The following is an 18,263-nucleotide window of genomic DNA, read 5'->3' as shown; positions in this document are numbered from 1 at the left end:
GGGTCATCCAGAATCAGGACTTGGGGATGCCATATTGGGCCAGGTACAAAATGAGCAAGCAGGGGAATCCTGCTGGGGATGGAAGGAGGGTAGGACAGAGCAGAGGTGTAGACAGAATGAATCAGAGACCTGACGCGCCATTCAGCCCTTTCAGAAAGCCACACCACCTTCCGGCTTCCCCACCTCACTCCTCCTATATGGTCCCATCTAACTTGTCAACGCTACCCCCTATTTACCTGAGCCTGTGCTCTACTTGCTATAATTAAAGAGTCTATGGAGCTCTATCTCTGGAGCCCTAGCCTGGCCACTCAATTCACGTCCTTTCCCCTCACGCATCTGTATGTCCACTCTACAGATGAGGTAGCTGAGGCTCACAGAGGCCAAATGGTCAAATGCAGCCAAGGCCAACACGGCTACTCAGGCAGAACTGGGACTGATTCCAAGTCTATCTGATTTCAAAAATTTAACATCAAGGGGCGCCTGGGTGGCTCAGTCAGTTAAGTGTCTGACTCTTGATTTTAGCTCAGATCCTGATCTCACAGGTCATGGGTTTGAGCCCTGTGTCAGGCTCTGCTCTGACAGCACAGAGCCTGCTTGCAATTCTCTCCCTCCCTCCTTCTCTCTCTCTCTCCCTCTCCTGCTTGTGCTTCCACTCTCTCTCTCTCTCTCAAAGTAAATAAACATAAAAAAAAAATTCAACATCAAAGCCTTCAAAGCTATCCTGGTTTGCCCTGTGGACCAACAGCGTTATTTTAAATATTTTCCAGTCCCTTGATTCCTCCCCCCTACCAATTGAGAAGTCCCTAATTTGTTTTTGATTCCCTAGATCACTGCCCTCACTGGAGGCTGTGGAGATTTGCACCATAAAAGTTTGAAGACTTAGAAAATAAATGTGATTGTATTTCCCTCGCCTCCTGTTTTAGGTGCTTCCAAAATGAAAGGCAAGCTTTTTTCCTTCTCTAGGCAAGGCCTATCTTTTGTTCTTCTACACTAAGCAAGGAGATGGAAACTTGAGGATAGAAGGATAGCATGATAGAAGACAAAGGGCTTCCCACAGAGCCCTAAGAGCATTAAAAAGTGTTCAGTTATTCTCCACTGTGGCCTCAGTTCCGATGGGGACATCCACCAAATGGGAACATCCTTTTTGGCGGGCTTGGGGGACACACACAGAGTTCTGCCTACAGCCAGTGACAGTAACATTCTTCAAAGAGAAAGAATGTTAAAGGTTTTCTGGCTCCTTTTGCTACCCCAGCTCCCAAGCCTGCCCAGAAATCCCGGGGTCACAGTGACAACCTCACTAGGTAGGGAACAGAGGGCAAACCCCTCCCTGCTCCCCTGAAGAACGTTGGAAAGCAAGTGCAGATGATAGGTTCCATTGGTTAAAATGTGCACAATTTGTTGTTGTTTTCTTTTAACGTAGATACTCAGTATTGATATAATTAGGTCATTAGTTTAATGGTTTTTATTTTCATCTTTCCCCCCAAAGACAGGGGAACGATTATTGGAAGGCACCATACTATGTTGTCAGAAAGTTTTGTTATGGACTGAATGTTTGTGTCCCTCAAAATTCACATGTTAAAGCCCTAATCCCCAGTGTGATTATATCTGAAGATAGTGTCTTTATAGAAGTAATTAAGGTTCAGTGAGGTCACGAGGGTAGGGTCCTGATCAGATAGGATCAGTGTTCTTATAAGAGACACCAGAGAGCTTCTTCTTACTTTGCAATTAACCACAGAGAGACTGAAGATTAATTCAGTGTTATTTCCACATCCTACTCTTAAAAAGAAAATCAGACCTAAAATGGGATCACTTAGGTAAAGGCCCCAAGTCAGAAAACCAACACTCAATACACAGTCTGACTGCAGTTTCAACCTCCTATAAATGTAACCTTCTTTTTTAAAAAAATTTTTTTAATGTGTATTTTTGAGAGACAGAGAGAGCATGCGAGTGGTGAAGAACCAGAGAGAGAGGGAGACACAGAATCCAGAGCAGGCTCCAGGCTCCGAGCCGTCAGCACAGAGCCCCACACGGGGCTCGAACCCAGGGACCACAAGATCATGACCTGAGCCGAAGTCGGTGCTTAACAGACTAAGCCGCCCAGGCACCCCTAAATGTAACCTATAACCAATCAACATGGGAATTTCCTGGTCAGTACCCTTTCCGTTCCCCTTAGAAGGGCCACCTTGCCTAAAACAATGGATTCTCTGCTAATAATTTCCTTCTTTCCACTCCCTCTCTACCTTTAACAATCTTGTCTGTACCCCTTTGGAGTGAGTTCCCCTCTACTTGCTAGATGGAATGCTGTCTGATTTATGAATCGATTCATAAAACCAAATAGATCTTTATAATTTACTTGGTTGAAGTTTTGCTATTTTAACACCACAAAACTAAGAATCACACTCAGATCAGGAGGGGTCTTGAGAACATGAAGTACATCCCTCTGACTGCATCTTATATTTGACAGCACGACCTGGAAAGGTTAAATGACTTACTCAAGGTCAAACACAATGAAAGGGGCAACTGGGTGTGGATAAGCCTCTCAATGTTATTGCTATGTTGCATCCCAACACCCCTAATTTGGAATCCTAAGACTACAGACACACAGAGAATACATTCATGGTTCCCTAAAGGTACTTATTCGAAAAAAATTTTTTTAATGTTTATTTATTTTTTGAGAGAGAGAGAGAGAGGGAGGGAGGGAAGGAAGGGGGGAGGGAAGGAGACGGGTAGGGTAGAGAGAGAGAGGGAGACACAGAACCTGAGCAGTCTCCAGGCTCTGAGCTGTCTGCACAGAGTCTGATGCAGGGCTCAAACCCATGAACCATGAGATCATGACCTGAGCCGAAGTCGGACACTTAACAGACTGAGCCACCCAGGCGCCCCCTAAAGATACTTATTCTAAAACAAATAGCAGTTGTATGATGAACTGGCACATACATTTAAGGATTTGTGGTTGAGGAAAAAAAAAAGTTTTCAATATATTTGGGGGGGGGGTGTAGTTGAGAGAAGGATTTTTGTGGGCACTTGAAGATAAGCAGTACATGGCTCTTTATTCAGTTTCTTCTATTTAAAGTTTATGCAGGTAATTTTTTTAAAAAGATTACATAGAGGGTTTTAAAAAAATTTTTACATTATAAATATTGTGCTGATAATTTTTCAAATAACAGCTTTATTGAACTATGACTCATATACCATAAAATTCACCTGTTTAAAATAAACAATTCAACGGAGTTTAGTGTAGTTACAGAGTTGTGAGATCACCACTGCTATCTAGTTACAGAACATTTCATCATGCCAAAAAGAAACCTTGTACCCATAAACAGTTCCCCATTTCCTCTAGCCCTTGGCAACCATTAATTTCATTTCTGACCTCTTCTGGAAATTCCTCCCAAATGGAATTATACAATATGTGGCCATTTGTGACTGGCTTATCTTAGCATAATGTTTTTAAGGGTCATTCATGTTGAAGCATGCATCATGATCTCATGCCTGTTTATGGCTGAATACTATTCCATTGTATGGATATGTCACATATTTTTTATCCATTCATCAGTTATTGAACATTGGGGTCGTTTCCACTTTTTGGCTTTTGTGAATAATGCTGCTGTGAACATTCACATCCAGGTTTTTGGTGGACATATTTTTTTAAATTCTTTTGTGTGAATACCTAGTAGTGGACATACGAATGACTTTTAAAGGGTAGAGCTGGAGGACAGGAGCCTCACATTTTATCTTGTTTGTTTTAGTAAAAGAATTGCCTTCTTCTGGAAGGCAATTATGTCAAATGACCCGATGTATCTGTCTTAAGAACCAATTTTGACACAAAGAAGTAGGGGTCCAGTTAGGGGACATCAGGGGGATGGGGAGAACCCACCCCCATCCCCACAGGGTCGCTGGGGAGATCTTGGCAGGATTTCGGGGGAGATATGAGCAAGATCAGAAGTGGCAGAGTGAAAGAGGTAAAGATCAGAAACTGAGGAAGGAAGGACAACCCCAACTGGAAAGTAAGGTTTTATCAATGCTCCTCTTCTAAGGCACCAAAGCCTATGTGTGGGCCTGGCTGGGAGGAGATCCAAACAGAGCTATGACTCCTAGATGGAGCCTTCTTGTAATTTTAGCATCATCAGCGGCATCGCCAGCTTTCCGGCCAACCAAGAGGCTATTTCTTCCCCTTGGCTCCCCCAGCTAAGGCTCCCCGCCTTGCTTTTCCCAAGGGCTGATGGAGCCTTGGGGCACAGTCTCCTCACCTCAGCCTTGGCTTCCTCTTGCAAGCCCTGAAATGAGGGTCCCCTCCCTGATGGTGCTTACGCTTCACCTAGAATAGGAGCGCCATTACAGTCACGAATCCACACGCTAACTCCCTAGGTCTGGCCAACAACATCTTTACCAAAATAATTTTTAAAATCTTCAGGATGGAGGGTGCCTGGGTGGATCAGGCGTTATGCATCTGACTTCGGCTCAGGTCATGATCTCATGGTTTGTGAGTTCGAGTCCCATATCAGGTGAGCACGAGCCCGCTTCTCTCTTTCTCTCCCTCCCTTTCTCTCTCTACCCCTCATGGGATTCTCTCTCTCTCTCTCTCTCTCTCTGCCCCTCATTCACTTGTACCTCTCTCTCTCTAAAAAAAAAATTAAAAAATAGGGGTGCCTAGGTGGCTCAGTCGGTTAAGCATTCGGCTTAGGTCATGATCTCGCGGTTCGTGAGTTCGAGCCCCTTGTCGGGCTCTGTGCTGACAGCTCAGAGCCTGGAACCTGCTTGGGATTCTGTGTGTGTGTCTCTCTCTGTCCCTCCCCTACTGGTGCTCTGTCTCTCTCTCTCACAAATAAATAAACATTAAAAAACATTTTCTTTTAAATAAAGAATAAATAAAAATAAAAAATAAAATCCTCAGGATGGCAAGGTGAGTTGGGGAGAGGCTACGAGGAAGGCCGTGGGAGCTGTGGCAGAGGTCAGACCTGGCTCTACTAGCTGTTGACCTCAGGCAATTACTTCACCGCCTGGTGACTCAGTTTCTTCTTCCATCAAATGTTTGGAACAGTACTTGATATACAGTAAATGTTGGCTATCATTTTGAAATACCATCTTAACTGTCAGTAAGATTGTATACCCAAATGCTGTAAAACGCTTTCCTAGGGTTTAATGAATACCCATACTTCTATCTGGTATCAGCGAAAACATCAGGACAGAAACGATGTTACAAATGTTACCCAAAGATCTTCCTTACCTTGCATAACACTTCCAAGGAATATTCTTCTATTTCTGCCATTAAAAATAAAGACAATTAATTAACATACTTGAAAATTACCAACAAACTAAGAGGGCCCCTTTGCCAAAAAAATATACCTTATTAAATCTTTAGATTGCTGTAGTCTACTTATTTTTGGTTTTGTTTCCTGTGCTTTTGGGGTCACGTCCATGAAATCACTGTCAAGGTCAATGGCACAAAGCTTTTCATTTACGCTTTCCTCTAAGAGTTTTAGTTTCAGGTCTTACATTTAAGTCTTTAATCCATTTTGAGTTGACTTTTGTGTAGGGTGTGAGGTAAGGGTCCAATTTCATTCTCTTGCATGTGGATATCCAATTTCCCAGCATCACTGGTTGAAGAGACTGCCCTCTCCCCTAGGGTATGTTCTAGACACCCTAGTCAAAGATCAGCTGACAGTTCAGGCGTGGATTTATTTCTGGGCTCTCTACTCAGTTCCATTGGCCATATGTCCGTCTTTATACCAATACCACCTTGTTTTGATTACTGTAGCTCTGTAATATATTTCGAAACCAGGAAGTATAAGTCTTCCAGCTTCGTTCTTTCTAAAGACTGATTTGACTATTAGGGTTTTTTTGGTGGATCATATGAATTGTAGAATTGTTTTTTCTATTTCTGTAAAAAAATGCCATTGGGATTTTAAATAGGGATTCCACTGAATCTGTAGATCACTTTGGGTAGTATGAACATTTTAATAATAATAGCAATTCCAGAAAGCAAAAAAGAAAAAAGAAAAAAAGAAGAGAAAACAGAAGAAAAAAACTATCGAAGAAATAATTCAAGAAAACTTCCAAGAACTAAAAGATATATGTACCCAGAAAAGTGGATGAAAAGAGACCCAGATCATGGTATATAACATCATAAAATTTTAGAACACAGCAAGATAAATAAAATGATCCTAAAGGTATCAAGGGTGAGGAAAAAGAAAATGGTCACATAGAAAGCCTCACAGATCCGAATGGCATGGGACTTTTCAGTAGCAACAAGGGAAGAGAGAAAACAGCAGGATAACGGAGTCACGGTTTTAAAGGAAAATAATGTGTTATTTAAAATCTATTGCCAAATGATAAGAAATTTACATAAAAATGATCTGCAATGTATTTGTATGCATTCCAGATCATCATGCGTGGCTTTAGAATTCACGTCGTGTGGGGCGCCTGGGTGGCGCAGTCGGTTGGGCGTCCGACTTCAGCCAGGTCACGATCTCACGGTCTGTGAGTTCGAGCCCCGCGTCGGGCTCTGGGCTGATGGCTCAGAGCCTGGAGCCTGTTTCCGATTCTGTGTCTCCCTCTCTCTCTGCCCCTCCCCTGTTCATGCTCTGTCTCTCTCTGTCCCAAAAATAAATAAACATTGAAAAAAAAAAAAAAAAATTTTAGAATTCACGTCGTGTATAATCTTCAGCAATGGTTAATGTGTAAATTATTATTTTCTTAAAAAAATAGTTATAATTAGGGTATGTATAAGTCCCAATTCATCCAGAACAGTTCAGTTTGTGTTTCTTTTAATAGTGTTCTAGCTTGAATGATAAATTAATTACTAAGTTATGCCTAGGGGATTCAGGGAAGATCATAATAGAGATGAATAAAAATAAATATCTTAATAATTAAATTTGGGGGGGGGAACCCTTAAATGTCTTTCCTGGGTGTTTGGACTAGAAGCTTTCTTTTTGTCAAAAGTGCCTCTGCACCACTCAAGAGGCAGTGAGTAGACGCTAAGTCGATACCATGACAATCAGGGAACAATCATGGAGGCACTCGCCTGCCACAGCAGGCTGAATGGTCACCTGAGGGTCAGTTCATGTCAGCTGGCTTCAAACTCGACACAATAGGCTTGATGTGAACACGGGGGAGGCAGCTCAGGGAAGGGGTGGTGAGCAGCTTGTTTGGTTCACTGAGCTGCCATGGCTAACAGCACGGCTGGCACTGGGAGGGACAGGGATTCTGCCGCAGGCCTGGCTGTAACACGTTCCTGTCCCCACCTGGGGAGCTTAACAGTTTGGGGCTGAGAACCCCTCTGAAACTGATAAAGCAGTAGACTCCCTCACCCCAGGCAAGTGCTCATAAATCCACACATAGACTCGGGTTCATAGGCCCCTGATGCCCATCCTTAGATAGGCTCCATCTGGGATCCAGAGACCCTGGGTTAAGAATCTGGCCTACCAATTACTGTATGATCCAGCAGTTCCACTTCTGGGTATACACCCCGAAAAACTGAAAGGAGGAACTCAAGCAGATACTTGCATACCCATATTTGTAGCAGCATTATTCTACATTAGCCAGAAGGTGGAGGCAACACAAATGGCCATTGATGACTAGATGGATAAACAAAATGTGATCTATAGTTACACTGAAGTATTATTCAGCCTCCAAAAGGAAGGAAATTGTGATATATGCCACAATGTGGATGAATCTTGAAGACATCATGCTAAGTGGTATCAGCCAGTCACAAAAGGATAAATATTGTATGATCCACTTAGAGATGACTGGAGTAGTCAAATTCATAGATAGAGAGAAAGGTAGTTGCCAGGGGCAAGGGAAAGGGGAATGGGGAATTAGTGCTTAAGGAGTACAGAGTTCTGCAAGATGGAAAAAGTTCTACAGCTGGATGGTACATCCTATGCCCTATATCCTCCCAGACCAGTGGGAGACTTCCTCAGAGCATAGGCCATTGGGTTTCTTGTGTTCTTTTGGGTAATGCAGAGCAGGGATATCTGAGCCCAAAGTGCACAGACACAGATCACTGAAGGAGAGAGGAAGGGCAAAGTCAGACCCCCTTGAAGGGCTGCTTGCTCCAACGTGGGCCCAGGGAAAGTCAGTGCAGTTGGAGAGCTCAGGCAGAAGGCATAACCAACACAGGACAGCTGTGAGACAGCTAACCTACCAGGAGGAGCGGACGACTCTCCATAGCCTTTCATATCCAGAGCTAGCACCCGGAAACCCGCCTGAGCCAGAGCAGGGATCTAGAAAACAAACAGTTCAGGTACACTCAAGTGCGGCCTCATCAGTCTTTTGCCGACACTCCTTCTTTCTTCCTTCTATCCCCGTTCTTGTAAATGGCTCAACTCAAAGCGCCATGTGGCACTATCTGGAATCACCACCATGAGGCTGGAACAAGCCCACCTGGATAGGGCGGCCATGCACAGTGGTAGGGCTCGTATACTGCATCTAATGCTACATCTAAGCATTTTTCTTAGCATAGCACAGATCTTGCAGATTTCTATATTCGTTACAAAGGCTTCCCAGCAGGTGGCATAAAGTGTCCGGAAGAATCTGCCTTTTTCTAATCTGCAAAAGTGGCATACGAGGGTAGCACAGCTCTGAGGTCTGGCCCCAACTCTGGCCCCAACACTTCTGAGGTATCACATGGTCACACGTTCAAGGCGATGCTCCACTGTTAAGTTTTCAGCTGCTTAAGGGCATTCTACTCTGGGCCATACCACCTAGACTTTCCCCTCCCTTCCCCTCCCCCTGGCTGGGGCATACCTTTCCCCAGTTTCCTTTACCTGGTACCTCCAAGAGAACCAGCTCTCAGGAAATCCATGGCACAGGCACACGGCAGGACCGGAGCCCAGCTCCACAAAATGCATACGCACCCCAGGCTGTAGAAAAGAGAGGTGAGCGGGTAGTGACCACATCACCAGGCTGGGCAGAACCAGGTACGCCTTCTGCAGGCTGCCCCAGGCCGTCTCAGTGTATTGCCAGACCTCACATGGCCCAGTTTGCTCAGCTCAAGACCCCAGTGCTAGATGTTCAAGAAGACAACTGGCCAAAGTGCATTAAAAACAGGCAGCTTTCCTAGGCACATAGGAAGCCTGAAAAGAAGGTTATAATGTTGGAAAGAAGAAGAAAACAACTCGGCCTTCCTCCCGGAAAGGCCCTCATACGACGTCAGAGTTTCTGGTACTGTTTGACAGGTCTTCTGTATTTTAAACTGGGCTGATTTTGTGCACAGTGTAATATTCATGTTAACATATAGAATACCAGGATTGCTTTGTTAAAAATTGTTTATCTTTTTTTTTTTTTTTTATTTATTCATTTTGCAGGGAGGGGAAGAGAGGAGATAGAGAATCCCAAACAGGTTCGCGCTGTCACTGCAGAGCCTGACACGGGGCTTGAACCCATAAACCATGAGATCATGATCTGAGCCCAAACCAAGAGTTGGGCATTTGGGGCACCTGGGTGTCTCAGTTGGTTAAGCGTCCAACTTTGGCTTAGGTCATAACCTCACGGTTCGTGGGTTCATGCCCTGTGTCTGGTTTTGTGCTGATAGCTCAGAACCTGGAGCCTGCTTCGGATGCAGTGTCTCCAGCTCTCTGCCCCTCCCCTGCTCACGCTCTGTCCTTCTCTCTCTCTCTCAAAAATGAAAAAGTGTTAAAAAAAAAAATCAAAAAAAAAAAAAAAAGAATTGGGTATTTAACCAACAGAGCCACCTAGATGCCCCTAAAAATTATTTATCTCTTGGATGTAAAGTCTTCTTCAAGCTTTGCTAACTTCTTGTCCTTTCTGGGCTCTGTGTGTCAGAGGCTGCTAGAGCTCTGTATCTGTGTTCTCTTCTCCCTGGCACCTGACAGCATCTTCCAGACCTCCCCCACTTCCTCGCAATGGATGTGGCCATGTGGCCGAGTTCTGGCCAAAGATATATGAGTCGGAGAAGTATGTGCTACATCCTGGGCCCGTATAACCCTCCCACACTTGGTCCTCCTCCTTTTCCTATCTGCTCCTGGATAGTTAGGGCCTCAAGGAAGTGAGAGCCAGCAGAAAGAAGGAGCCTGGCTGCTTGAACAACTGCATGGAGAACACCCACTCCTACCCCACACTGGACTGCTCTGCAAGCAAGAAAACAAACTTGGTGTTGGGCCACTGAAACCTTGGGATTGTTTGTTTTAGGACTGAATCTACTTCAATCATTATCGTGTGGTCTAAGCACACGAACTAAAGCAATATGGAGTCAAAGTGCTCTATTTTCCCCCAAAGTATGTGTCTCCAACTTTCTAATGGAAAGAAATGAGAAAAATAAGCTTTGCATCTAGAAATTCACTTGGAGCAATTCTATTTAGCTGCATCTCCGATTACTCCAAACTCCGTGTTCCAAACCGGAAGTTTCACTCATGATTCCCAAGGAGTTATTTTGCTCAAGAAAGCATTTGGCTGGCATTTCACATACTCCTTCATGGTCTACAGTCTTATCAGAATATGTTCCATAGTGTTCCGGTTGGTACTTGGCAAAGGGAAGGATTTAACTTGAAATTCTATACTCCTTATATTGAAAAATGTTCTAGTACTGATGTCCAGTGAAATGATCTTTTTTTTAATATTATTTATATTTTATTTTTCCTCCCTTTATTTTTCCTCCCTTCCCCTCCCGCCATGGTCTTCTGTTAAGTTTCTCAAGATCCACATATGAGTGAAAACATGGGGTATCTTTCTCTGACTGACTTATTTCTCCAGTAAAATGATTTTTTTTTAAACATTTATTTATTTTTGAGACAGAGAGAGACAGAGCATGAACGGGGGAGGGTCAGAGAGACAAGGAGACACAGAATCTGAAACAGGCTCCAGGCTCCGAGCTGTCAGCACAGAGCCCAACGCGGGGCTTGAACTCACAGACTGCGAGATCATGACCTGAGCTGAAGTTGGCCGCTTAACCGACTGAGCCACCCAGGTGCCCCTAAAATGATCTTAATCTGCCTCTGTTGTTAAGTGAAGCCTAACTCAAAGGCCCCCTCTTGCTGCTTCGTATTTGACTGAGTAGCCCAGCAAACGCACGTACTTTCCCATCCTTTATGTGATATGTTAAAATTACCAGAAAGCCAGAAAATGAGAAAGATCGAACCCAGGCTGGACTGCACCAGCATTCAAGGAAGATACAAGGAATAGCTCTGCCCCAGAAGTGGCCGCCCAGGCCTTTAATTTGGAGTGAAGACAGAGGGGTTGATAAAGCAGCTCTGATCACACTCCTTCAAGGTCAAATGAGAAATGTATCGAAAGGGACTGGACCTTCAAGCCTCAGAGGAGAAGAACAACCCTGTCCTTGGCGTTGAAGCCACAAGGATACAGCCCAGACCCCAGGCCCCAGGGAAAGAGTCCCTAGCTCCTCAATACCGGAGATGAGGTGTGAGGGGACCTCATGAAACATTCACCCCTTCAGGAGCCCCCAAGGTTACAGGAGGGGCGGCGCTGACGCTGACCAGTAGCTTCAGCCCTTTCTTTCTATCCGGCTTCCACTTATCCTTCCGTGCCTACCTCACCACGGCTGCTAAGCATTCATCCGGCAGCCTCCGCCCTCACAGGGCCCATCCCAAGTGCTCCAGGCACCACTATTATACAAGGACCTGTGAATGTTTATCTCAGTAGACTGGAAGATTCCTGAGGTCACAGAAGACCCTCCATTCATCTCGGTATTTCTCTCCGTGCCTGGCAAATAACAAATACCCAGTAAATATTGGAGGGGCTGTCCTCTAGGGCAGCAGGGGGTACTACGCCCCGTGGTCTGCATGCGGTATTTTAATTACCGTTGACCCTTGAACAAGGTGGGAACAAGGGGTACTGACCCCCACCCGGAGTCGAACATCTGCATGTAACTTTTGACTCCCCCAAAACTGAACTATTACTAGCTTGCTGTTGACCGGAAGCCTTACCGATAATAGTTGATTAACACGTATTTTGTGTTCTACGTCTCATATGCTGGAATCTTACAATAAAGTGAGCTAGAGGAAAGAAAACGTATCTGAGAAAATCATAAGGGAGAGAAAATGAATCTAGAGCACTGTACTTACAAAATCCTCATATGAGTGGACCCATGCTATTCAAACCCGTGTTGTTCAAGGGTCAACTGTAATTCACACAAGAACGCTGAAGGCAGGTATTAGTATCACCTCATTATAAAGCTGCATACACTGAGATTCAGAGTGATAAAGAAATGTACCTAGGGGCACCTAGGTGATTCAGTCGGCTAAGCGTCTCTTGATTTAGGCTCAGGTCATGATCTCGCGGTTTCGTGCGTTTGAGCCCCATGTCAGGCTCTGTGCTGATTCTGCAGAGCCTGCTTGGGATTCTCTCTCTCTCTCTCTCTCTCTCTCTGCCCCTCCCCAGCTGGTACTCTCTCTCTCTCTCAAAATAAATAAATAAACTTAAAAAGAATTATTAAAAAAAAGAAAAAAAGAAATGTACCTAAACTTGCAATTTTGGTGCCCATGCCAGGATTCAAACTGGTTCTGCCTGTCTCCAAAGCAACTGTCCCATCTTGTTTAGCATACAAGCTGACCTGCAGCTTTGGGTCCCTTTTCATTTAAATGGGACCAATGACAAATTAAGAGAGATCCCAAAGTGAACCCACTGAATGGGGTTAGGACATTCTAACACTCTGCTCTGTATCCTGGCTGGCTCAGGAGTCGAGGCCCCTCTGCACATGGCCTTGGCTTTGCCATAGCCCTGACCGCCGGATGTTTTAATGACCACTTCTGTCCTTTGTCCTCACTCTGGGTTCCTTGAGAACGAGTCTGTCTTGTTCTCATACCTGGCCCTTGCCGACACCAAGGCAGTGGGTGATGAATATGTGTTGGAATAGAAACAAGTTCTCCCCAGAACACAGGCCAGACACACATGCCCTCTAGCACCTCCGGGCCACTCAGGGCCCCGTATAACCTGTTGTTCCAAAGGAGTCTGACTACATCTGTCACACTGCTTTGCATATCCTAAGGCGTGGTGCCTTCTGACTTCTGTGGACTGATACTCGTGGGAAGTACTATTTCCCTACAAGCAGCGGATGTTCGGCTACCCTCAGCATTTAACAAATGTCTCTGCAGGTCCGTGTAGGTGACCTATTTAGGGAGGGCACGGCGGCCTGGGAGAGAGCGCTCACATACCTTTATTGGCACATAGCCGTGGCTCACGTCCCTCGGATTGCATGCGATTGGCAGAGCGGTGGCAACTTGGAGAAGCTGGATGGAAAAGAGGTACACTAAGAAAGGCGGCAGCCTCCTTCTGTGAGAAGTTCTGAGAGAGCTTCCAGAACTCCAGAGTGCTGGCCTGTGCCGTGGCCTCCTGAGTCCTCCGGGGATTTCCCAGCCCATGTCCCTCTCCTGCAGGCACACAGCTACACTTCTCTTCTCCCCTCTCTCTCAGGTCAGAGTAGCCCATGACTGAGTCCTCTGACAGAAGGCGATGGCCTGTCAGCCTGACCCATTAAAATCCCCCTCGATTCTCTAAATTCTCTACCCCGCCTCTCCCAGCTGAGAGCCTGGTGTGACCTGGGAAACCACCGGTGGAAGACGGTGGGTCCTCCGTCAACCCGGGTCTTTGAATGGCTGCATGAAGCAAAGCCCCTGGCTGCCACCAACTGAACTTCACATAAGGAAAAAAAAAAAAACAACAAAAACCAACTGCTCTAAAACACTGAGATTTTGTACTTCAATTAATAGAATTCTTCTCTGTGGCAGTTCCTCAAGTGGTCACCCAGGCACCTCTTGGACAGCACTAGGAATGCAAAGTTCACCGTCCCATCACTGGATGGCTCTGCTGAAGGGATTCTCTCTCAAGGTGGCCAAAATCAAACTCTCTCGGCCTCTGTATTCATCTGCTCGAGCTGCCATAACAATGTGCCACAGACAAGGTGACAGAAACAACAGACAGTTATGTCTCTCAGTTCTGGAAGCTGGGTTGCTTCTTCCTGAGGCCTCCCTCTTTGGCTTGCGATGGCCGCCTTCACCCTGGGTCCTCACATGGTCTTCCCTCTGTGTGTGTGTGTGTGTCCTAACTGCTTCTTCTCATAAGGACACAGTCATACCGGTTTAAGGCCTATCCCCATGGCCTCATTTTACCTTAATCATCTCTTTAAAAGCCCTATCTCCAAATATAGTCACTTCTGAGGTCCTGGGGCTTTCACATGAATGAATTTGAGGTGGAAGGGGGCAGAGTTCAGCCTGCAGTCCCCAGGTCTGTCCTCTGGAGTCCCAGGAGGTCAGATAACCCATCTTTGTATGACATCTGGGTAAAGAAGAAAATTCCTGAACAAAGGGTGCATAAGGGGCTCCTTTGACTCATTTGTGTCAGGCATCTTGAGACAAATGATAAAGGACAGGATGATGAGCACACCTAAGTGAATTTATTCATGACAAGTGACATATTAGTGACTTCTACTGCTAGATCTCTCATCTTTAGTCCCAAAGCTGTAACTGAGGAAGAAGTGGCTCCCATCAGCTATCCAGTTCTCTGACCTCTAAAGCGCAGGAAGTAAACTATGAAATCTACCTCCCTTTTAAACATGGAAGAGTCTGCCTGGGCATCCTCCGAGGGTGGGAAACAGAAGGCAAGCCCCCAACCTCTGTGGCATCTGGAGGGGATTCAGGGTGTGGCAGGAGGGACGGGCAGCTTGGTGGCCTCTGATGACAATGAGCCTTGTCGGGCCTGAGGAAGCCAAGACACTGACCATAGGCCAGTGTGCCTTGGGACCCTTCTTCTAAGGTATCTCTGGCTTCCTAGGTCACACCCTAGCAGATGTCCCACTGCTTCCAGCGCTGAGGGGGTGGGGGTTTCCTGTTCTTATAGTTCTCCCACCGTTTATACAATTTACAAAGCCTGTTCAGAACTGAGTCCCATAGCCTTCCTGAGAGATAAGGGGTAAGTCTCCTCCACTTAAAAAGGTGTAATTTTCATTTTCATTTCATTTTTCCTTTTATCTTGCCCATACTCTGGGGAAGGAGACAGGTGAGGCACGGTTTACTTTTCTGATTTTACAGGACAGGTATCTGTGGCTCATATATGACCAGGGGATACTAGTAAGTGGGGCAAGCAGGTGGCTGCTGGGATTCCACGTTTTCTTCTCTACTGCACAAGACCTCCAGGCTTGTGAAAGGATAAATCAAGTCTGGGCAAGACGCTTTGAGGTTGTGAAGTCATTAGATACACATTTTGTATTTATTTGTTAAAGATGACAAATCAATTGTCCCTGTCATGGGGGCTAAATTTATGTCCCCTCCAAATTCATCTGTTGACATTTTTTTTTTTTTTTTTAATTTTTTTTTCAACGTTTATTTATTTTTGGGACAGAGAGAGACAGAGCATGAACGGGGGAGGGGCAGAGAGAGAGGGAGACACAGAATCGGAAACAGGCTCCAGGCTCTGAGCCATCAGCCCAGAGCCCGACGCGGGGCTCGAACTCACGGACCGCGAGATCGTGACCTGGCCGAAGTCGGACGCTTAGCCGACTGCGCCACCCAGGCGCCCCATCTGTTGACATCTTAATCCCCAGAGCCTCAGGATGGGACTGTGTTTGGAGATAAGGTCTTTAAAGAGGTCACTTATGTTAAACGAGGTCATTGTGGAGTGAGCCTACTAGAGTTAAACTATAATCTGGCTGGTGCCCTTGTAAGAGGAGGGCGTTTGGACACACACACAGGGCAAGACCATGTGAAGACAGAGAGAATGTGGCCATCCATCTACAAGCCAAGGAGAGAGGCCTCAGAAGAAACCGTCCCACCAACACCTTAATCTTGGACTTCTGGCCTCCTAGCCAGACTGCCTTGGCCACCCAGTCTGTGTACTTTATGGCACCTCGGGAAACGAATGCAGTTCCCTTTGAGAAAATGGTTGGGATGGCTGTGATGTCCAGCTGGCTTAGCCAGGCGTATGTCCCTCCCTCCTCTCACATTATGCTGACACAAGCAAAGCAATGCATTCCTGCAAAAGGCTTGTATTAACTGCTCCGCCTGGGCTCAGCGGGCTCAGCCATCTCAGGTAGACTTCTCTAAGTCAGAGTCCTCAGCTCTGGCACAGAAGGCTAACCCCTAGGCCGCCATCGGACATCATTAAGGGCATCCCATCCTCCTCTGTGAGGGATGGTTAACTAAACCACTCTGCCTGAGTGCCAGCAGTATGACCAGGCAGACCAGGTGAGAACTGTGCCCCGCACCCCCATGGGGTCAGGCCTGGCAGCTAAATTCTCAATATTTACTCTAAAAAGTCAAGGCTGGTGGGTTTGAAAGCCTCAATCTTGTCTTGGGTCTTGGTTCTTCTGACTCTGACTAGTATGGATTCTCGTTCTCAGAGCAGTTTCTCTGTTCATGACTGCAGAGAAAGAAATACAAAGCTCTTCAAGGACATCATGCTGATTGCACAATAGGTACTGGCCTCCCACCCAGGAGGTTCAAGAACTCCCAGAACCGGTTCTCCCCTCCCTTGCTGTTTCTTGCACACCTAAGCACCGGTGACTGGCCAAAACCCAACCTGGCGCAGCCGTAAAGTTACCTGCACCCCAGTTACTTTCTCCAGTTCCCTCAGGGCTGTGTCTGTGTCACGGACGAGAATGGTGACCATCCCCAAGTCACGAGCTGGCTCCAGATTAGCCCCCATGTCATCCAAGAATACAACCTATATCCAAATAGCACAGATACTAGAATCACCACCGGCCAAAGCAAAACTCACGCGTGAGGGACAACACCGGAAAGAAACACATTAAAATGCAAACATTGGTTATTTTAGGACAAGATGAAGAATTACTTTTTCTCCATATAATTATTTACTCTTAAAGTTAAAAATATTTAGGGGTGCCTGGGTGGCTCAGTCGGTTAAGTGTCCGACTTTGGCTCAGGTCATGATCTCCCAGTCCATGAGTTTGAGCCCCGCATGGGGCTCTGTGCTAATAGCTCAGAGCCGGGAGCCTGCTTCGGATTCTGAAGCTTCCTCTCTCTCTGCCCCTCTCCCGCTTGCACTCTATTTCAAAAACAGAAAAACATTTTTTAAAAAAAGTTAAAAACATTTAATTACATGAGCATACACATAAACATACAGATAGATACACTTATTCCCATGTGCACTTATGGGTTTCAGCCTGAATTCTGAAACTGTAAGAAAATTAAGGAAGGATATAAACTTATCAGGGTGACATCAAAATAAATTAATCTAGGAAATCAACATGTATGAACAGATGAACAGACAAAAAAAGTGTGGAAAAGAACTGTAATAAGGGCAGATACTAAAACAAATTATCAAGCCACAGAAGGTAAAAAAAAAAAAAAGGGTGGTGGTGGTGAGGGGGTGTTAGAAGATAGACATGTTAGTGAAATAGAAGAGAGCTGAGGAATAAACCCAAATATAAACAATTCGTGTTGTCTGCCTGATGAGGAAAAATAGTATTTGAAAGATTATATAATTATTTTAACTGTTTTGGGGGAAAAATGGATGCTTCCTTCACACCTCATCCCCAAATAAATTCTGAATGGAGCAAAGATTTACATTTTAAAGTTAAAAGAAAATCCTTAAAGTTGTAGAAGAAAGCGTAAGCGCATTCATCATCTTGGATTATGGCAGGTCTAGAATTCTAAGCAGCTCACATGACCCAAAAGTCAGAAATGAGAAGACGTTTATTTATACGCACACTAAAATTCAGAGCACTGTTACAAGGCTTAATCCAGGGACTAAGGGGAGCAAGAGCAAAGTTTGAGAGGAGAGAGGAAGACTTCTGGGATTGAGCCTGATAAGGATTCCCCATGACAGAGTTCAGGGTTTCATCTGATGAGCTCGTGGACAAGGTGGGGCCAATGAGAAAGAGTCAGAAACATCAGCGAAAGGAATTTAATCTTGTTCTGGTTGCCTTTTTGAAAATTAGAGGTGGAGAATACAAGGAAAACAGAGTTTTAGAAATAGATAATTAGAGACAATATAAAGAGAATTTTAGGGGTGCCTAGAGAGACAGCTATAATATTGGAGCCCATTTCTGCTCACCCTTTGGTGGGGTGACTCTTACCAGCCTTGTGGTCTTGGGAAAGTCTCCCAGGGTATATGTTCCTTTATAGGTAAACTGAGGCAGCTGGTCAGCAGTTTTGACAATACCTGTTTTGACCAATAAAAGCCACAGAGAGGGGCCAGATGCCCACATCTTGTAGACTGTTCTAGACTGAAGGGATGGGTAAAGTCCTTTATAAGTCCTGGCCTGGGAGAACAGGACCCTGCCACTGGACCTAGAGGTCCTACCAGGCTCCAGATGTCCCCCACCTGCTCACTCC

At 45.4% G+C, this 18,263-nt stretch overlaps 1 protein-coding gene across 2 annotated transcripts in view; it reads right to left on the bottom strand.

Annotated features, from left to right (window-relative positions):
- The window catches only part of EPHX2 (epoxide hydrolase 2), a 78,411-nt gene that overhangs the window by 36,186 nt on the left and 23,962 nt on the right, over positions 1-18,263 (bottom strand). For both annotated transcript variants that reach the window (XM_045461222.1, XM_045461233.1), the window contains exons 5-9: positions 16,507-16,629; positions 13,128-13,202; positions 8,766-8,861; positions 8,144-8,222; positions 5,225-5,259 (exon numbers count right to left, since the gene is read on the bottom strand). In XM_045461222.1, the coding sequence (XP_045317178.1) occupies positions 5,225-5,259; positions 8,144-8,222; positions 8,766-8,861; positions 13,128-13,202; positions 16,507-16,629 (408 nt within the window). The remainder of the gene's footprint in view (positions 1-5,224; positions 5,260-8,143; positions 8,223-8,765; positions 8,862-13,127; positions 13,203-16,506; positions 16,630-18,263) is intronic.

This window comes from Leopardus geoffroyi, chromosome B1, assembly GCF_018350155.1.
Source record: "Leopardus geoffroyi isolate Oge1 chromosome B1, O.geoffroyi_Oge1_pat1.0, whole genome shotgun sequence".
Taxonomy (NCBI): Eukaryota; Metazoa; Chordata; class Mammalia; order Carnivora; family Felidae; genus Leopardus; species Leopardus geoffroyi.
This window is presented reverse-complemented; position numbering and strand designations above follow the sequence as displayed.